Here is a 22,852-nt window from a genome sequence, read left to right on the forward strand (position 1 = left end):
TAATTAAGACGTTTATGCAAAATGACTTAATGCTATTAGAGCTGACGAATTAGATGTAAAATGACGTACTCAGTCTCAAAACGGCTCACAATAATTGGCCAGTGTCTGAAGTCCGAGCCTTGACTCAGTTACCTTAATAAGAAACGCCGAATGATCGGAGAACGATTCGCTAGCGATCGATCAAGAACAGGTGTTAACGCGATCGTAGGTGGAAATCACCAAGAGATTTGTTTCTCGACCTTTCATTGTACGCCATGACTGTTACTCCGTATTTGTCTCTCTCACTTCGTAAATTATACTCTCCTCACGTTCATTTACGTTTCATGATATAATCGCTGATGTGGTCATTCAGACACGGATAGTCAGTTAATCGAGACGTTTATCATTTATGTTTATCGATTGTATTGATTGTACTGCATATCGGATTTGTATTTTCTACATTTGAAATTTTTTTTTATTAATCGCCTTTTAAAAAATCTCATTAAAATCTAATATTTAGTCTCATTAAAATCTAATGACTTTATAAATTTGTCAGAAAGTTTACGCGATGCAGTAAATTACAAAGGCTGTATTAAAGCGTCGTAAAATTTGTTATATTTTCAAGAACATACTTGTTCCAACTTCCAATTTTTCTACTTAAAATGAGAAAAAAGCGAGAAAAATGAATAAAAATGTTCTCGTTCATTGCGTAGTATCCTTTTTTCAATAATCAAATTTTATCATGTAGCATCTAATAAGTGCAAATTGCACAAAGCTTTTGTAAAATTTCAAAGAATCGTCTTGCATCATTATTAGACACAGATAGAATCTGCGTTCTCGCATTTCTTACCGTTCGCGTGCATGTTATAAATAGCTATAAACAATTGTAATATTTGCGTCACATATAAATAAATCATGAGCATATAAACGTATTTACATTTGAAAGACCAGATCGAAGTGCCATGTGTGACATTTTAAGGATCTCTCTTTAATTTCCTGTCGTAAGAAAAATTAGCTGCTGTATTAAGATATTACGTACCAGCACGGAAGATCTCGCCGCATCCATCACAACGACTGGCGAATTGGGTGTCATAGCAGTTGCCGCAGTAGATCTTGTCCACCTTACTACCGAACTGTTTGTCCACCAAGGACACTCTGCACCTGTTGCAGAGGAAGCAGGCCTCATGCCAGTGCTTATCCTTGTATGACAGATCCTGAAAATAATATTAAACTATGTTAACCCTTTTATATTTATTTTTTACTTTTATTTTCTGTGTAACTTCTATAATTAAAAAAATTATTGTTTTTAAAATTAAAAAAAAAAAAGCTTTTATAATTTAAAAAAGCTATTATGTAATTGTTTTGTCAAATATATTCAATGTTAAAAAATTACTGGTTCATTTAAACAGCAATGCGAAGGCGATTTATAAGGGATTCAGTATTTCTCAAACATTCATTTCCAAAAGGACTAAAATCGCTTTTCATCGTAAATGTCATTAATGCATTATATATAGTATACTATAAAAGGATTTAATTACTTTCTTCAATTTCTTCCGCAAGTAGCGTCGCGTACGTTGTGTATCTAAATAATTTCAGGAAACCGTTGCGGATGTTGAGATCACGGGAATTATTAATCGTACGAATTACGTAATTCCGCGTGGTGATGATGGTTGCGAGGAAAATAACATCTTCACTTTCCCACCACAGGTCGATGATTTTTGCACGTAGGAGCGAACGAAATATTACAATAACGGCGACCACGCGCGGAAAAGAGAGAGAGCGGAAATCAGTGCTCGAAGCCGATACACGGTTAACCGGCACCTGCATCATCGCTTCTATTTCTAGAAATGAGTAAGTCAACGCCCATGCCTCTCCATCTATTGACACCGGGTCTTGTAATCATTCGACGGCCGCTAATTATGCCTTTAGGCTGTACGAACGAAGTAATTTATTGTTTGCGTGCGTATTGAAGTGCGTAATTTAACTCAAAAATAAATTTCTGGATGATTCTAAACTTAATATACTTTTTCACATTCAAACATAATTTTCAAGCTATTTATTACTATTTTCACGTTTTATGAATTATGACTTAAACCGCTGCAGCTGTTATGATTTAACATTGAATTATGATCTTCGTTTTCAAAATTGATCCATTAAAAAATTGTAGAAAGATTTTTTGTCTAAATTAACAGCTAATAAAAGCTCTAAGCTTTCTTTTAATTAATAGAGAATCATATCTGAATAAAATTAGAAACTTTTATTTCGAATAATAGAAATACCTTGGAGTCAATGCCGATGATTTTGCTGCATTCCTCGCAGCCATTGGCGAAAACGCTTTCGTAGCACTTAATGCAATAAGGATGCTCGTCTCTAAGAACGTAGCGCTGTCCTGTCAGAGATTCGTCGCACTGCCAGCAACAGAAGTGACCGCTGTGCCAGTCCTTGTTCATCGCCTTTGTATACTCGCCACTGAAAATCAACTGCAACGCGAATACCAAGAGTTTAGAAATCATGACATATTCATAGAGAGTCGTCTCGGGATATTTACATCAGTCGATTATATGATTTTGTATTGAAACTAATTCTAAGTCAAACTTTGTGCGAAGTTCTTTAAACTGGAAAATCATAAGGAGCTAAATATATTAAAGATATTTAAAATAATTTAAAATAAAAATATGCTAAAATTAATATTTTACATAAGAATAAAAAATACTCTTTTCCATTAGTCTCTTGTCATATTAAAGAAGCATTGTTATCTTAAAAAAAAAACATTATGACACAAAAAATTTAAAAATTAATAAATTAATTGAATAAATGTTAATAAAATAATGATAATACAATTTATTAAAAAATCTCGAAATTTTTATGTTATTTTAATAAAAAAAAATCTATATACTTAGCTCCTTGTAATTTCTGTCCTACAATTATATGTTGCACATGAGTAAGTAAAAGGAAAAAATAAGATTTGTAACGGAAGAAATATTTCAAATTATGTTTGTCATTATAGTTTGCGTTGCTTTATATATTTTCATGTAAACCATTTTAGTTTTAATAAAGAGAATATTTTGTCCATTGTTTGCGTAGTGGTACTTTGACTTCTCTACAAACTACGTAATGTGCAACGTTCATGCTGATATTGGCTGGTAGTTCTATGTAATGATTGTTTAAAATATGTCGAGTTTTAAATTCTGTTTTATAATGTTAAATTTATATACTAATTAATATTTTTGAGGCTTTCACGAGTATTTTCTTCAAAGGTGCTAAAGAGTTTGTGAGTTATTGCCGTGTCGGATCATGATCCATTGCTAATGCAACATTTCATGAACCTTACTGTTCACTTCATCAAGGCAAGGTTCACGAAACGTTGACATTATGTATTAATTAACAACAGTTTATCCTTGTAATGTTTATCTATGGTTTAAACATTTCAGAACCGTCTCTATTTAAAAGCAAGAATAAGTTATTAATTCATGAGATTCCTTGACTCATAAATTTCATTTATAAGTGCATAAATATGCCGAGAGTACGAATTTATGAATTCTAATTGTTAATTATACCTTTAAATTAATTTTTTACAACACATTTTGCGTTACATTTTTAGACTAATTTCTGAAAGTTTGATGATATCAAAAAGAAAATCACTTATAATAGAGTTGGGATGTTTCCTCAGAATTTTATAGAAACATAAAACATCCAAAAGTTCTGGAGGCAAGTAAGAAAATCGCTTCTCTCCAGGGGTATCATGTTTTACAATCTTGTTGAGAGTTCTTCGATCGCATTTTTCGATCATCATACGCAATCATGGCGAATAGAATCGTTGATACGTGCTGGTAATATGTACCTTGGATGAGTGCTGTTGTATGTGCTGGCTGAGTATTTCTGTACAAAGTCATATTTATCGTGATACGCGTATGACTGTACAAATCTTGTCTTGGAGCGTTTTCATTGCGCGAGTTGAGCGAGTGTTTTTTTCTGCTTTTTTAAAGCATTTTAGGATTATCAATCTTTGAAAAACCAGTAAATAGCAAGAAATATTCGAGGTATTTCAATTACACTTACTGAAAAAAGTGAATATTCCAAATTATATTTTTTTTCAATAAGCTATGTGACTAAAAGGTACATATATAAATCACAAGATACAGTATTACAACATTTTTTGAAACATTCTGATTGTTTTATAACTCTTTTATATAATATTTAATAATATCTGCCTCATTTTATTTTAAAAGTTTATATAGAAGCTGAGTTTTTTTTATATAACATAGAAAACATTAATATAATTTAAAACAATAATTTCTAAAATTTCAGCCAAAGCACTGGTTTATACATGTATATACAAGTAAATATAATACTGTTCAAAAATATATTTTAGGAACTTTAAAATTTCCTCCTCTTGTTTTCAATATTTTGATCAGCTTGATCTCAGAAATAAAATACATATTTTTCTCATATTTTTTAATAAGAGAAGAGAATCGTAATTAGTGGTTTTTCAAAGGTCGATAAGACAATTAGCGGTCTTATGAAAAAAGAACCGTTTCTCTTTTTTTTTTCGTGTAATTTTGAAAAGATTCGAGTTCCTGGAGCGTCACCCTAGTTCTCATCAAGATACGGCAAGGTACGTCTGTCGGATTGTAGCCCGCAGTCACGAAATGTCAGAGGATATCCAGAGAGGATTATTCACGACAAGCGATATCGTTTTAGATACGGCAAGTGTGGTCTTTGCGTGACGAGATGGAAATGCGATGCCCGAAGTTAATCTTTCTTCACTCGTGAGTATTTTCGGCCGCTCGTAAAGTTCGAGCGAACGAACTGAAAGGGTGTTTGAGATTAAATGCGCCACCGTTTTCCAGGTACATTTAAACCGTGAACAAAATAAAATTACAAAGACACATTTATATTAATTTTCGCGTGATACGATTATTCTAGTCCATGTAAATTATCCCTAAAGACCTTAACAGGGTTGATAGTAATTTTAAGTTTGACATTTAACGTTACGTCGATGGAAATGCTACAAGGAGTATTTTTTCGCATTTATAATATCGAATATACAAAAATCAGCTAATTTTTCCGATTTTTTTCAAATAGAGTTTTTTAAACAACATCAAAATTCAAAAGATCTTCAAAATATTAAAAAGCATCTTTTCTGCATTTTATTTTAGATTGTACCAACAGTCTTCGTTAAGCAATTTTACTTTACTGTTCCCTAATAATCTAGATTGCAATCCTACTTGATACAGAAAGAAAGAGATTCACTTAACCAAGAGCATCGTGATACGCGTTAAACTTGGTGCAACCAACCCTCCAATGCCTGCCTTGTGTATGCTACTATCAATCGCAATTTTCCAGTCGCCCGCGCATAGTTTCCGGGGTGACGCTCGCAGAATCCCGTTTCCGGATGGTACCGAGAATCGTGAGCACGACAGTGATTACGGCGATGACGGGTCGCCGTTATGACGAGAAAGAAAGAAGAAATGATAATGAGATTATGCGGGTCTGCCGGATTGTATCGTCAGCCAGCACATACTCTTCGATGGCATGGTGGTTGTTCTGCGTGTTGTCGACCTCGGTGATCGTGACCTCCGATGCTTGGTTGTCGTGGCTCTCCCGACGCTTGGTCGTCTTCTTCACTTTGCGCACCTTGCGCTCGGTGGTCGTGTACACTACACTGTCTACGTCCGCCATCTCTTCGTGCTACCCTCTTCCGTCTTCTGTCGTCGCGATGCGCTCTCCCTTAGGCGACAGAATCAACTGCGGACTGTCGTATTCGGGTAACTCTCTCGAAAGGGTGAGAAGGACACGAGGGAGAAGAATAAGAGGGGGAGAAAGAGAAAAAAAAGAAAGAGAGAGAGAGAAAAAGAGAGGGAGTCCGCGAGTTTTTCGACGTCGGTTTGGAAAAAGAAATCGGAGCGGCGAGACTACTGGATCCGGGGCTACTACTGCTCAGCGGCTTTCGAGCTTGCGAACTGACTGAAATCTAGGATCGGCCCGCTCCGGGCGTCATCATATCGGGACGCTATTTTCGGCGTCCCGACGACTCCAGAAACGCGCCGCGCGTGTCCCCTCGTCTCCTCTTCGCCACCCTCCCCGACGTCCTTCCACACCCTCCTCCCTGCCATCCGACCGTTCTCGTCTCTCTCCGCCACCCTTCTACTCCTTCGTCTCTCTTTTGGCGTAGTCTCTCCTCCTCCTGATTCTTGATGCAGTGTGCCGGGTGCAACTTTTCTACGTTACGCCCGCGTCTTCTCTTTCTCTCTGTCTCTCTTTTTCCCTCCTTGCCTCTTTTTCCTCGAGTTTCTTCATCCCGCTCTCTTCATCTCTGTGTTGCTCCTTTTGTATGATTTTCCAGTTCAGATATCAGTGGCCGATCTTCTCGATGACATCCCCGCTCCTCCTTCCACTTTCTCTTCTTCTCCTTACAGTTCTTCTTTTATGAGTATTTATGGAGCAGCCTGTATCTCGCAATTTGCGCGAAGAAACGAAACGGGGTCGATGTAGTCTGACGCGAATTCCGGAGACACGGTTTTGCTTCGCGCAGCTCCTGGGAATTCTTCGATACCAAGAGGAGAACAGGGAATTTCCGACGCGGGTGTACGCTTCATTAAATTCATCTCTCTTTGGCTTTATCTTCCGTGTTAAATCGTTGATGTCGCATCGCCGTCGCTGTTGCCGTCGCCGTCGTCGCCACTGCTACCGCATGCGACAGTCACGAAAATACTCGGCGAGGATTCATTTTTCAAAGAGAAATGCATGTTCGAATAATCGGTTTTAGTAATTTATGGCTGCGAGTTACTATCGAACCAATGTAACCAAGAATTGTGTATATACCGCTTTTATTAATATTTTGGAAAAATAATTTTCTTAGCAGCGCTTCATGTCTAACAATAAAATCAGACGAATATTAATGCTTGATTATCGCTTCGTCTATATGAGTAATCTATATTAACTCTCCAGAGCTGACATAGGTTTATTAGATCTATTCAATATTATATCCCTTCGAAATTGACGGTGGATGTTTTCAATTATAAATTTCTTTGTCAAAAATATCAAATAATTTACTTTTTTTTATATTACATTTGCAAATTTAGATTATTTTCGTCAAAATGCAGGTACCTAATATCCATTTTTATGTCATTTTGATTTTTTAAAATTAATTAATGCCTTCTAATTAACATAAATTAAATGGATCTAATAGATCCAGCGTCAATAAATAGATTTTAGCATCAGCTCCGGAAGATTGAAAGTGTAAAATGTAATTAAACGCTCATGGTTTAATTCTGATAGCTTTGGTTTGAATATGAAGATTGTTTCTTAGATATTCTTTACAATTTATCGTGTGATACTTAATGAAGTGGAAGCTCTTATAATTATTTATTTAAAAATGATTATTTATAATTCTCAACTTGATCTTACATATTTCACAAATAGATATCAGACGTCGCTTATAAATAAAGGGAGAGACATGAGGGAATATAAATGTCGACGTTTGTTTCGCTTCTCGTTCTGCTTCATTCGTGAAACGTGAGGAATGATTAATTAATCTGTTCGCAAAGGTTACTACAATAAAAGTAACGAACTCGCCGTCGGGGGACAACAAATCGATAGTTCATAAAAGCACCGTAGAAATATTGTTTAAGAATGACGGCGGACGACCGTAAATCGGACCGTTTACGATCAACTGCGGACGCTCCACTCGCGACTTTTGACGGTTTTGCAATAAGACGCGCCGTGTCGTCGTAACGCTGTGACATTTAGTGTTATATCTATATTTTTTAATTTTATATATTTAGCGGCAAAAATAGAGAGATCATCCCTTATTCATCTGCGCTGTCGTTTCTCGAAAGTATCGGATTACCGAGCTGCACGACGATAAAAATGTATGATCGACCACCCCATCAGGATCCTCTCTCGATTTTTTCCTTCGAGTTTACCAAAAAAAAGCCTCGCTGCGGCGCCTTGATCTCCTGCCAAACAGGTGGTTCCGAGACGCGTGCGTGGGAGTGTGGAAAAATAGAACTCGAATGAAAAGTAAAGATAGAGATAGATAGAGAGAGAAAAAGAGAGAGAGCAAATCGCGAAGTAATTGGGTCGGAATGTTTCACACATCACCAATATCCCTCCTCTCCTAACCACCTACGCGTGGAGAAAACTCGCGCGGACATTAATCCGCGTGACGCGAACTGGCAGGTTCTTGATTTGTGCGAATGATGAGAATGCACATAAGATTCGAAAATATATATATGTCTTTTAATATATCTTGTGCATATATATTCTTATGTGTAGAATTTCTAAGAAAAAAGAAATATATATATATATACAAGCAATTTTAAGACAGACAATTTCTTTTTGTGATTATTGAAAATTACTGAAAAAAAGAATATCATTCTTTCCAATTTTCTCGAAAAATTATATCGGTTCAACTTATAAGATGTTGCCAAAATAACGTACAACTTTGGCAATAAGAATAAACTATTCTCAATTTATTACATTTTATTGGAAAAGGTAGAAATAAAATCCAAAGGAAAAAAAATTAATAAAATATTAAAATTATTACAAAAATAAATATTGTTTTTCAATAAAATTGATTTTTAATTTATTCTTCGTTAGATATAGAAAGTTTAAGTAAATAATCAAGATATCAAAATGTCGCAGTAGAGGTAAAGAGGATACTAGTAATATAATATCTCGAGAACCAAGAGAAGAGGGTGAATTAAAAATATTCAGGCGACACTTCGTGTCGCGAAAAAAAATTAGGCATCTGATGAATTTCGGCGTCGACGGCAAAGTCTTGTCGCCGTGTAAATGTCGTGCTAGATGCACGCGCGCGCGCGATGTATACGTATATTATTTGCAGGCGGGTATGAGATTGATATTTTGGGAGACCCCACGCGAGAAGCACACGGCACCAATAAACGCCGCGGCACCGACGAGGATTCCGCGCAAATATCAAATGCTTTTTGTTATACCGTTTACGTACTATTTCGTTGTGAAAGCATCCCCGATTGTGAAATTGCACCCCTCATTGCTCGAGGAATCGTTGATATGAAGCAAAACAAGCGGTGTTAATTGATTTCAGCGCTAACTGTTCGTGAAATCTGAATATCGTTGTTTCATGAGACATTCTAAGCATAATTTCTAATTTTGATGGACACACTCACATGTTAATATTAGTTGGTTCCTCGACTGGCAGAATGATTCTGCATTGCCGAAATAATTGGTTGCCTAACTGACTTTGCTATTAGATATTTTTAAATATTACCTTGCGTGACAGAGGATAAGATTGTACAAACATAAATGAGCGAAAAGAGCCATTTCGGGCCTTTCAAAACTGGTTTTGGTGTCAAAGATAATATTTTTATGTAAATTTCCAATTTCAAGCAAACTCTGCACCGATTATTTATCTGTTTTAAAATAAATATTTTATATGTTGAAAATATTATATTGTAATTATATAATATTGAAATTATATAATCTGAGATAACTGAAATACTTATCCTTACAATTATTAAAAATTTGCTAATATGTTTTAATTACATTCAATAATCAACTAAATTTCCGTATATTTGGATAGTTGTAATGCTAATACTTGGCTACTAGTTTTATGAAAGTGGGCGAATATGTCTGACAGTAGAGAAGTGCGAGGGATTCTTTAGTAACGAATGCTTGCTTTGCGTAGCCAAATATTCGAAATATTTTGGGAACAAGTATTGCGCAAGATCGGAAGCAACTTGTGCGAGATTCCACGCACCGTATGTCTGAACGTGAAGGAGATTTTCCTTGCAGTAGAGTATGAAAAATAAAGTTAATGAACTGCCCGGTTCATCCAACCTGCCTTGTCGAATAACGTTTATTGACACATTGGACGCGCGAAATAAAGTAAACCAACGATCAACGGAGATTATTTTTAGCCGTCAAATAACGGTGGATATTAAAAGACTTCATTCGTCGTGAAACTTGCTTGTGGCTATAAATATACGGCTTCTGAACGTAACAAGCAAATATTCTAGCTTTTTTAACTCAATTCATACAGATTAAAGATCCGTAATAGCTACATCAACTGGTCGATTGTAATGCCAAAGTGAAAGTTTTTTTTTCACACAGGTTTTTTTTTATAGCTAACGTAAATGGCTTTCGTCAAATACAAACTACTTTAATTCGATAAATACACAAAAAAATATTCCATGTTAATTTATGTATAGAATAATTACTAACACCGTTCAATCGTAGTCCTTTCTTTTTAAGTTATTTTGATAATTATTTTATTTTTATTTTATTTTTATTTGTTATTAGATTTATGAAAGAATTTCTAACTTACTTTATGAAAACATTTTACTTCATTTTTTTCCACAAACAATTTTTTATTTGTAGGTACATGGTAGATTACAAACATTTATATGAATTCATATGAATTTTTCATAATATCTTATAACAGTAACTAACTTTGGAACTGAAGCATGATGAAGCTTGTAAAAATTAGATGGAATCAAAAGAAAAATAACAAAGAATAAAATTAATTATGAAAAATGTTTCGCATAAAGATTGAAATTAATGAAGATTTTTGAAAGGACGGAATAGTAATGATTAGATTACATAGATTAAAATTATGATCGCCATTTAAAATACATTTTTCAACGATGTATACATCAAACGATTATCTAGTTGCTCGAAAATTTTCCTTATTTTCATTTGATTACAGTGTCTTGAAGAACGTAATTATAGAAACGACAATGAATTTTATATCGTTTGCAGTGTACTCACGTATTGCTGAAGATTTTTGCATGTTGTTATTGTATTCTAGAGATCGATTCTGAGCTATAAAAAGAATTACCATATTGTAGTGTACTAACAGAAGCTGAGAATTTTATAATTGCACGAATCTGATTAATTGTTAACCATTAAAAAGTTCAATATAGAAACGTAATAATTTTATTTGATATTACGGTTTTTTAAATCGGAATACATTTATTCTTTTATAAATTTTAAAGAAAAAAAATTGATATATAAAAATATAGGTGCAGATTGTTATTTGATAAAGAAGAAAAACTAAATTTAAAAATCCAACTATCACATATCTGAAAAATATAAAATATTAATTAGAAGCATTGAGATTATGATAAAAAATATTAATAGTTGCTTTCTAATCAGATTAGATAGCAACTATTAATATTTTTTATTATAATTTCAATGTTTCTAATTAATTTTGTATACTTTGAAAATATGATAATTGATCTTTTAAATTTGGATAATAAATTAGAATTCATATATCTTACTTAATATGGAATAAAAATTCGAAATGTTGAATTATTCTGTATCAGTTCCATCATCTTAGATCCGCTAAATGATTACAGAATTATTTCCAACCAAGAATTTATGCAATTATAAAACGCATGGCTTCGATTCAAGCGTATTACCCAGAATGGTTTGTTCTGATCGGTGTCAGGTATTGTGTATTGTATAAGTGGTCTTCCGGAACTCACATCCTCCGCGTCTACGAATTTATCATCTTCCTCTTCGAGCGATGATTTCGATCTCGAATCTTCCCTTCTCTTCCAAACGTCCGACCCTTTCGAATTGTCGAAAATAACATCTTTGATTCTTTCGTGATCCTCTTCGCTGGCGTCTTCGAATCTGGACATTTTCAACTCCTTCGTCTTTTTTTTTCGCGATCTTTCCACACACGTAACTGCATTGGTTGCCATGTAAATCTGTTTATCCTGATCATCCGACTGATCTCTCGAGCTGGACCGAAACCTTTTGCTCTTAAAGGACTTTCTAGCGGAGCTACCTCGAAAGGACATATCTCTTCTGCTCTCGGAAAGTCCGATGACATTGTTAACTAGCTCCTCTAAGGCTTCGTCATCCAACAGCATCTCCTCCAAAACAGTCTGTACTTCTACCGAGACGCTCTTTTTACTCTCCGATCTGGACAACGATGGGCTGTTAATTGGAGACGTGTTCGTTGACATATCCCGCAATAAGTTGTGCACCGTCTGCACGGATATATCAGACTTGCGACGTTCCGGATCTTTCTTCGATTTCTTTATGCTCAAATTCTCTGCAGATTTACTGATCTCCGCATTTCTGGATTTCAGTTTGGTAGGTTTTCTCAAGATCGTCGTGGAGGATTTACCGGATTTCGGTTTTTTCTGGCTGACGAATGTCTTCTTCTCGTTTTCAGTCTCTTTGACAGTTGATTTTTGGACAGTCGAGTCGATTTTCGTAAGGTCGTTCGAGAGTTTCTTCATTTTTTTGGAAACTTCGACATTCTTCGATTTCTTTGATAAATCTGGAGATTCGGAGGAAGATTTCCTCATTGTTTTTCGCGCGATCTTTCTCTCCTCGTGATCAGATTCATCAACTGACGAAGCCGATTGTGAATCCTTGTACCTTTTGATGATCGGAAAACCATCAAAGGATTTCATAGTGGGCGCATCGTTGCCCGAGTCCTTGTCGAAGGACATGTCCATTTCGCTTGAGGAGGCAGATATTTTGTTTTCGTCGTGAGCAAACGTCGGGATCGGCGTAGGTACCCTGACATACTTTTTTGGCTCTGGCGGAGCCAGCGATCGCACGACTTGCTGTAAGCTTTGTCGAATTTCCGTATTGATTTCCTCCAAGAATCTTTTCGTTTCGTTATAATCGTCGTTGTCATTATTATAATATCGATCGGCTTGGATGATCCACGTTTCATCGTCCTCTCGCACAAGACAACTCCAGTCTGGGCTGAGCCTTGAATCCGGACTGAGCCTCGAGTCTGGTCTAGAGTCGCCAAGCAAATATCTGGTGCTGTACTCCGATAAGGTGCTTCGACCGTCAAAATTTTTGTCCAAAGACCGGAGTTCGCTTCGCACCCTCAGACTGTATTCGTGCAGATTTTCGAGTTTATGCTTAGCGTCACGAGGAAGTCTCACATCGGTCGAGTGACTAAAACTGCAGAGCGAATCATGAATGCTCTGAATGTCATTGTTAGTCGGCTCGTGATATGAGAGGCACGGTGTTGGCGGATTGATGCTAATCACTACGCTGTCAGATGCGTGTCGTAGACATGCCAGCAGCTCCAAGACGCCGACGCAGCCGACCAATACCGATAGCAATAAACCCATCTTCGAATTAATTATTGAGAATGATTCAAGTTATCTTATGAATGCTTGTTCATACTTCATCTGGGTTCATCTTTGAATAAGGAATTTTAGGAGCTTATCTTGTAGATAGAAATTTAAATACATTTAAAACTTTTTTAAAGGAATTTTTTCGATTATTGAAATTGCAATTTTGTTTATATCGATTACTGGTTATATTTGTTGGTTGTCTCATTGCCTAATTCATATGAGTAATCTCGTACTTTCAATTAGCTATAAATAATTATATTCTGGCAGCGTTTCGAAAGATGATCTAATTCTTCACTTTTCATCAAATAAGATCGTATCGTTGCTAATATTAACTTCACGGACGTCATTCAAAACCAATATTAGGAGACTTTTATTAACAATTACAAAAATATGAACTTTTAATTAAATTTTTTAAAGTAAAACTAAAAGATTTTTCTACTGATCGTTGTATGTGATTTCTTCCTGTCTCGATAGAAATTGTTAACTAATTGTTGTTGTCACATAACGAAAGAAAGAGAGAAAGAGAGCGCCAATTCGCTGAAGATTATACGAGTTTTCGGAGTTACACGCCTACCTTCTTCCAAATTAGTCACGATTTCACCGCGCGACATACGAATTTTCTCTGCGTGTATAATCGTAATTTGTAATCTCACAAGTTTGTGCGAATACTCTGCATTCCGATCGATGAAGGATAATTTTGGCACACGCCGTATGAGCGCGAAAATCCAATCGCAACACTTGTATTGTGCTTCGCATTTGCACAGGAATCCCAGCGAGATATTCTTCGTCTGATGTCAATGTCTTCCCGAGGGAATATTCAACGAGAACTCCGACGTGAGATAAACTCGAGATTTCGTGATATTTCTCACAGTTGTGTTCAAATAGAGAGAGATACAATTGACGAGAAATTCCACCTTAGGTAACGTTTTCAGGGATATTTTTCTGCATCCTTCCAAAGATTCATCTCATCGGTATTCTGGTAGTTCTTTCTGAAAGCATCGTCCGGATCGGGACCTCCGACTTTTCGCGCGAGGCAACCTCGTGGCCTCAGCGGCGTGAGAGCACCGGTCTCTCGTAAGCACGGTAGTAATTCTTGTCAGTGACGTCACCGAGAAGACAGACGACGATTACGTGATTCTGAGAGAGGGGCCGGACCACCCACGCCGTCACTCTGGTCCACCACTAAGAAACGTTCTCCACTCGTCGACGAAGGCGCGTTGCGACGTCTCTCGTCCCCCCTTTCTCCTCCTTTTCCTTTCTTTCTCTCCCTTTTGGCGTTTGGTATCGAAACAAATGAACGGCTATCCGAACGCGAGGATCATGTCCGATCACACGATTATCGGCTTATCCATGCGGCCGGATGGCGGCCGGAGCACTGTTTTATTTTCCGCGGGCAAAAGCGGCTGGCCAGGCTGGTGGCCGTCGGCTCGTTATGTCTCGACGTGTCGACGTCGACGTCGACGTCGCGAAACGTCGGGTACGACGCGCGGGGCCCGGCTAAAGGCTAAAGTTAGCCCGAATGTCCCTGAACGCAAATTCCTGTCCTTAATGCACGATGCGATGAACGGCGCGATCGATCGGTGCGGATGAGAATTAGCGATGCCGATCCGCAACGGCAACAGCAGCAGTCGCCGATGCTGCTGCGCTGGTTGCCAATATCGTTGACCATCGATCGTATCCGTTCAATAATCGCAGCTTGTTCACGAGAGAAAAGCAAACTCACCGATGTTTGAATGCGAGCGCATCGAATGCGACTCTCGTTCGTTAGAACGACTCGAATATTTCAACCACGTGATGACGCCGGTAATCTCGTATAGCTGCCAGAAGAGCAGATCTGACGTATTCAGAGAGGTAAACAAAATTTTTAATATATTTTTAATGGACGTGGACATTAATTTGGCTCTTAGCCACTGATGATTAACTGATTCATCTCGATTCCTGATCGTTTGATAGCTCAGATCGATTTCGCTCGAGTCGGTTAACTTTAATTGTAATCTCTTCGATACTGTGCCTTTCTCTATCATAAGATAAGATTAAGATAAAGACTCCATTACATTATTGCAACGTTAATAGAACATGAGATACAAGAATTAACTTCATAATAATCCTATAAACAGTTATATACGTTATAATATGATATGATTCTTTGCTATCGTTTTTATCTCGTGATAAAGCATCCAAGTCTTTCTCACGTTTTTATTAATTGCAAGAGTTTCCTTCTATTTTTTTTAACGTGTGTAGATTGGAACAAACAAAATACATCTAGAGATAGAGGGTAATTCATTCAGTTCAAACAATTCTAAATTTATTGAAGGAAAAGGAAAATACACATTCCTGTACGCAAATAACAGTGGAAGCCGAATTTCGCGCAACTATTAACACGATCAAGAATAATTTGGTTGCAATTCTAAACTCGCTCTGCGTGCAGGCTCTGTGTTCGATCCGCCAGATACACTCGCTCTGTACACCCGGCGTTTAGAGGCGCATCGCACTGTGCGATATTTACGTGTGGCCGGCTGTGATCGCCCGAGTACAGAGTAAGCTTCTGGCGTCACCCGATAGATTTTATTTCGGTTACCTCATCGGTTTGTATGGATCAACGTCAGGATTCACAATTCCCGATACCGCGCGTTTTGCGCGCGGTACATCGCTCTGGCTCACCTCCAACAAGAAGATATCGGTGCGGCGGCCCCAGATCGCCTTATCGAACCCTCGATGATCTACATTCGCGCGATGCGATGCCGTCGCGAGTGACTCGAACGCGACGAAATCCAAGGAAGTCAGACTTCACGGAAGCGATGAGCGTCTCCTACGCAGTCACTCATCGTCAATTTATCGCGTCCAAGTGGGCAAACAAGATAACGATGTGACAAAAATGCAGATACAACGAGAACACGTGCTAAACGGTCAACACGCTTTGTCTCCTCGACGAATTGAATACGTGCGATACTCAGAAATATTTTACTCGACATAGCAGACGTAACGTTTAAAGACATTTTAAGATTTAATTTAAAAAAAAAGTATATTATGACAAAAAGCAAACTTTTTTATAAGAAATAAGGAATAATAAATTTCAACCTATTAGAAATATATATTAGAAATATAAAAAATACAAAAATAGATATACAAAAATACACGGTTTCTGATAGATCGAAATCTATTATTCATCATTATGTTTTAATTGTAAACCACGTCAACTACGAACAATAAGAGCCATTTGTATCACGACTTTTACGTAATTCAGTTCAGATTGCTATAGTTGAGTCGTTTTCGAATAAGTTAGCATAATTAATACTGAATACATTGATTGCGTTCAGCAAAGAAAACTGATCAGCGATTCTTTAATATGATTGATTGCTACACTTACTAGATCAGCAAAAAACTAAAGGCAAAAACCGATTGTATTGAGGAATCATTGAGCGTTCATTCTGATCAATTTTCTTTGTTGAGTGCAGCCATTGTCTTTGAATGATGCATTTGTATCGCGAGTTTTAAGATAGTGTTAATCTCGTCTTTATTTCATTAACAACGAATAAATTTTGCAACGTTAAGTACCACGTATTTTACGTAGAATATGACTCAGTCTTTTCTTGGTGCAATTTTATGCGATACATATTATCTAAAAATGCTATCGAAAGTAGTTAAGATATCATATTAAAAACCATTTTTTAAAGTGTTAAGATAAGTACTGAGATAAAATAAATATGAAACATTTTTCCTAATGTTTATTGTTCCTTGATGAATAAATTTAGAAAATTGCAGACACACTTTCAATAAAAAATAATCGCGCTAAGGATTGCTGAATTTATGAAAATAAATGAAAAGAACATATAAAGAATTATGAAATAATTTTAAAAAAAAATGTTATATACTTTAATAACTTTTAATAATAGCCACATAATAATTGTTCAAATTATTTTAATTAATTTTTTAAATCACAGTATATATAAGCACTCAAAAAAGAAGTGTTTAATTTTAAGATATTAAAATGTTTTATTCTTGTCTCCATTTCTTAAACACTTAAAGATGTTTTAAACTTTTTGTTGTAAACTTTTACAATAAACTAATGTTTTAAATCCGAACATATAGTGTTTTGTTTATTGAAAAAGTTTAAAACATTTTTAAGTGTTTAAAACATGGACAAGAATAAAACATTTTAATATCTTAAAATTAAACACTTCTTCTTTGAGTGAGAGAACACTTATAATATCTTTAATTCAAGACTCAGGTTCTTATTCATATTTTATTGATGCTTTTTCGTTGAAGCGCGATACGCTCCATTAAAATTCCACGAAGACGTGCAATGGAATCGGAGAATGAAGAATCGCGAAACACGCGAGACACGAGTGGGTGATGGAGCATCGACTGCGCAATCCACCCGTCCGGACCACTTCCCTGACTAGCGCCGAAAATAAACGTATACGTCGACAGCGTATCGGATGCAAACTAAAATAAATCGGCGCTGCGTCTTGCGACCCGACGTCTCGCTCCGCGAATTTACTCGTCAAATTATCCTACGTTTTGAGTATTCATTGGTACGCAATTACGAAATCGTAATTAATGGAAATGTTTTGCTCAGTAAACGATCCACAATATACATGTAAAAGAACAGCCTCAACATTAATCTCTATGTGATTACGCTATTATAAATATGGTAAATGATCATTTTCTTCTTCCGTAATCTATATATAAAAAATATATAAACTACATACGTTCACAAATAATTGAACATTGTTCATTTTTATTTTCAATTTTTCTCTTAGATATATCTTTTTTCAACACAAAAAAGCTTCAGAATGTTTATCAATGGTTTTCAAATTAATTCGGAACATGCGTTATTTTATTATCTCTGTTAATCACATTGTTATCATGTGGTTTTTGATACTTTGCTTTATTACTAATAAATGCTGCTATTAGCGATTTTATGAATTAAATTTCTCGCTGAACCAAATTGTTATCTTTAGCATTTCAATTGACGTTCTATTAAAAAATAATAATAATATCGGTATAACAAATCTTTTACTAACTAGACAGAAATTACGTGAGAAAAAGGTACGATACAAAAAAACAAACAAAAGAATGTAATATAAAAAAGAAATAAATGATAAGAGAGATGTCAACAAATAATATCAATTTGACGTTATAAGTAACATCATGGTACTCAACAGTGAGTCGTTAAAACATTAAGCATACAATTCGGACTACTACGTTGTCGAAAAGTAAATTGAACTCGCTGAGTGGAGGACCTTGACTCTGCCCGTAAAAGCCAAGAACAGACTCGGAGCAGGTCTTTCTCGTGTGTGCGCGCCTTTCGCAGGTAATGGCTAATCGATGAACCGTAAAAAAATGTCAAAAACGTCAAACACTTTGACTCCTGAGAAAGATCGATTGGTGTGTAATCTAGATGTAGAAGAAACGCGTGCTCGCGACATCGTATCCTATCGGCGGTGGCGGCGGCGGCGATGCCGACGGTGGAGATCGAAATTAGTCGACCTCCTTGCCCGCACTCGAGAGAGCCGGTTCTTCTGGAGGGAAACGGAACAATGCCAATGCTATTTCGGTCGATGATCGAACGGCGGTGGCCACGGTCGAAGAAAAGCGTGCCACCGGATCTGAAAAGCCTCGCAACTCGTTCGCGAGCCGACCGATTTAGATTAATGCGGCGGAACTAAAGTCCAGTCCGTCGGGATTATTCCCTCAGGACCACGAGTCCTCGTCTTGCCACTTGGCATCCAGGTATGCCTATATCGAATCGACCGTGATCTCGTTTCGCGACTTACAGAATCGTTGATATACTGCTCTTTCTCTCTTTCCATATATCTTTACTCATTTTGCTCTCTGCCGTTTCTTTTATCTTAACTTTAATATATGTTGGTGGCGCGTGACCTAAATTGCGTCGTACATTGCTGCGAACTCGTTTTTGTCGCGAGATATTTCTTATTGGACCGTGCAATCCATTATGCTATCGGATTGCATAACTCTTTGCAAGACAATTTGGAACAGCTTTAACGAAAAGTAAATATTTTTTATTCACAAAATTTCTTATTGGAATCATTTATGATAAAACAAATTAGCTATCTGCAGCAAGTATAATTTATCTAAATTGAGCTAAATCATATACAATCTAAAAATAAACATTCTCAAATTAGTGGAAAAATTATAATTTGCCGTGAAAATATTTCTCGGACTCAAAACTGTTTATTTTAATCAGTAAGTATCGGAAGTAATAGTGACAGGTCTGGCCGATCAAGATGAGACGTAGCTCTGGCAACCAGGAAATGGTCAAGTGCAAAGACCTAGCTAGAATGTCTGGCGTTCGAGAGACGTGCAACTCGTTGCCACAAAGCGTTTCTTACTGACGAGTGTCACTGACATTCTAATTATTTTTGTTAAATGTCTCATTCATCGATGATTTGCGAAACGTTGGCTGTTAATTGCAGAGGAGTGGTATTATCATTTATATCGCGTGCTACTCGACCGTAATAGTTTATCATCTGTCTAAATATTAATAAATATTATATGTATAATTAAATAATTTAAAACAAATTAGGTCTCTAATATATTGGTTAAAATATAATTTTTCAAGAGAATTGAATTATATTACTATATAATCAAATGAGCTGTAATTAATACAAATCAGTACATTCACAGACACATTTGTAGCTGTTCGAGTTGGCATCGAGCTTTTACGGACAAGTAAAAAACGATCTTTCGCTACTAAAAGCTTTAATCAAGATTAAATCATAATGAATCGCATCTAAAAGCAAAGCCCGACCTTGCAAAATTGGCACTATAACTAGACAAAACGGTAAATTTTTGGTACCTAACTGTTTGCGTTGTTTCTGTTATGTTTTCAGTTTATGAGTTTGCCAACAATAAATTGGTACGTAGATACACAAAATGACTGCTCGATAAATCACTTTAGCAAATGTCCGTGTAATTTCTCATCTTTGAAGTACTGTTGCGATTAATTTGAATATCGTGCGTGAAATATGAAAATAATTTCAAGCATGTATTATTTTTGTATTATTTTTCTTATATATTGTATTAATTTTAAATTATTATCTTAAATTATTTCTGAGAGGACAAAAAATTTATTTCATATTAAAACCAGCCTTCAAATTTTCATGCTACAAATATATGAAAGTCTATATGATTTGTTCGTCAGAATTGATAAATACAAAACGAGATATTTTTATTCATATCTATATTTACATAATAAAAAATTATGAAATTAAATATTTATCATATATTAACGTGTCCAAAACCAATTTTTTAGTACATATACACACATAAATTAATACTCAATTGCCTAACTAAAATTCAAGTTAATTCAGCTATACAAAAAAATGCGATATTAAACAGCATAACCTAGCTACGAATCTGTTCCAACTTCATATATTGATTTTAATGCGGCAGTTGCATGTCGTAAAAACGTTACTCACTTGAAATAGACAATGTGCCAGAATTTTACGCTGTTACGACACGTTGCGTCATTGTTACGCCATATTTTCGTATAAAACCCGCTCTTTGCTTGTTCAAAAGCTCAGAGCATTCGCAAAGTCTCGACAGAACGTCTCAACCGTGCCACAAAATCGCGTGTCTCTTCCCATAAAAATTAAGAGCTCCATTTATATAACTCGCATTTTGCTCGATTTATATCGTAAATATTTCGCAATTACACCGATGTAAATTATCTCTATATTGCACGATCTTTCGAATCAAATTGTGTTATTAAAATTAAACGTTAATTTTCATTACAATTTTAATCGATTGTCACTATACAATTCATTAACACATCATTTTTATTGTAAACAAACCGATCTCTAATTCACATCGTCGCGACATTGTAAATATGTAGCGTAAATTGTCTTTGTGTAAATTGTTTTTGTATCCTCAGGCTCATCGTAATTTTACGAGGTGTTCGCGCGGGTGCGAATAGGAGAGGGGGAATGTGTACTCTGTTCTGGGGAATAGTGTTTGCGTACTTTATTATCAGATATACAGACATAAATCGATTAGCGAGTGGGTCATTTCACCAGGTCCTTACCATCCCGCGTGACTTTTACGCGACGACTTTTCTTTCCGATCATTCGCGGTTGCGGACATCTTGGCAGACGACCCGTAAACACTTATCCTCGAGCGATTATCGCGCAACCGTGTCTGACTACGCGCTGGCGCACTTCACTTACCGAAATCCAAAACCACCTTTCTCGAGTGACCGCAGGCCGTGGTCGTCACGACGGATTTCGTATCGGGAAAAGGCGCGGTCACTTTCCTTTTTTTTTTTTTTCGTTTGTTAGTCAACGAAATAAAAAGAGATATCGCTTTTTTTTTTATATGAATGAAAAAAAGGACGAATCCTAATACTGCATTAAGGATATTACGTCGATTTATTCGCGCGCTTTCGTCGTCTTTCGTTCCCTTCCTGAAACTCTCTGACTGGCTCTAATAAAAGACCCGAACGGGTCAGTCTCTGGATCCATCGTGGTGGGAGCTTCGACAAGGAATCAAAATAGATTACCGGCTAGCGAGGTTTCCGGTTGGATTAAAATCAACTCGAGGCAACATTTCTTGACGAAACAGCTGGCACTTTTCATATTTCAGTGAATTTCGTGACCTCGAAGGATCTCACGTTACATAACACAAATTATATAAAATTATATTACATAAATTACAGCGATACTGTAATCATTTTCATTATATGGATTAATCCGTAGTAAATTCATAACAATTTCAGATAAGTTTGAAAATAAAAGAACATTATCATTTTTATTCTATAAGGAATCCCGAGGAATATTTTCAAGAATTTTTATTTTAATGACAGGTTTTTAAATCGATCTGAAGTCGTTTTCGTTGAATTACATTATCGACATTAATTTTTGATGGAAAATAAAAGGTTCGTCATACTTTTAAACGAATAATTAAATGACAAAATCATTTTTGGCTGATGTGAATAAGTTTATGATAAATCCAGTTCTTCAAAAAATTCAGTTCAAACTTAATATTTCTAAATTGTTGAAGACATGATTGTCAACTTTAATTTCTAATAATAATTTACACGTATATTTCGTATAAATTATTACAATCCGCCAACTGGCTTGGTGGATCACAATGAAAAACTCAGAATCTTGGCGCATAAATCGACGGTTTATGTTGTTGTAGTATAATTTGCATTGCGCAGTTCCAAAAGTGATGAACCTCGACGATGATGTTCCTCCGCTATCCTACTCGATCTCTATTTTTGTTCATCTAAATAAAGCCGAAAGTGGCCCAGTTTCTACGCAACAGGCGGAACAACGGCGTGCAATCGCGCGACATTTAATATTATTCTTCAGATATTTTAAGAGAGAGCTAACTTTTCTCTTATTTTCACATTGCGTCATTTCGCAATATACAATGTATAAACAAACACGATAAACAGACTTTTATATGTGTTGTACTTATTAGAAAACGTAAATAATTGACGGGCTCACGTTGAAAAAAATTGTATATATTATATATTATATTATACAATTCACATACCTATAATTAGTCTCCATGAAGAACCTGTGGAGCTTAGAGAAAATGCATTCGTTGAAAACCAAATAGCCGGGATGCTCGGCTTGAACCTTGACGACAACTTATATTTGGGTCACTGAGATTTCAGGTTTTCTTAATGCAAAAGCAATGCCATCGGCGTAATAAACGTCTGGCGAAATGATGTACGGTACGAGGTATAACCTTACAGCGTCGCGAGAATACCTTAAATGGATAGGACGACTCCG

General features: G+C 36.1%; 1 protein-coding gene across 10 annotated transcripts in view; it reads right to left on the minus strand.

Moving 5' to 3' along the window:
* Lmpt (four and a half LIM domains protein limpet) overlaps positions 1-22,852 on the minus strand; it is a 132,389-nt gene that overhangs the window by 15,064 nt on the left and 94,473 nt on the right. For 5 of the 10 annotated variants that reach the window (XM_018444201.1, XM_018444196.1, XM_018444202.1 and 2 more), the window contains 2 exons: positions 2,259-2,459; positions 1,019-1,193 (listed from right to left, as the gene is read on the minus strand). In XM_018444201.1, coding sequence (XP_018299703.1) covers positions 1,019-1,193; positions 2,259-2,459 — 376 coding nt within the window. Of the gene's footprint in view, positions 1-1,018; positions 1,194-2,258; positions 2,460-3,820; positions 4,036-5,503; positions 6,065-11,387; positions 13,164-21,277; positions 21,504-22,852 lie in introns of those variants that run through there. The other 5 variants (XM_018444204.1, XM_018444197.1, XM_018444198.1 and 2 more) reach the window with 5 other exon arrangements.

The sequence above is a fragment of the Mycetomoellerius zeteki genome, unplaced genomic scaffold (genome assembly GCF_001594055.1).
Source record: "Mycetomoellerius zeteki isolate Tzet28-1 unplaced genomic scaffold, Tzet1.0 scaffold149, whole genome shotgun sequence".
Taxonomy (NCBI): Eukaryota; Metazoa; Arthropoda; class Insecta; order Hymenoptera; family Formicidae; genus Mycetomoellerius; species Mycetomoellerius zeteki.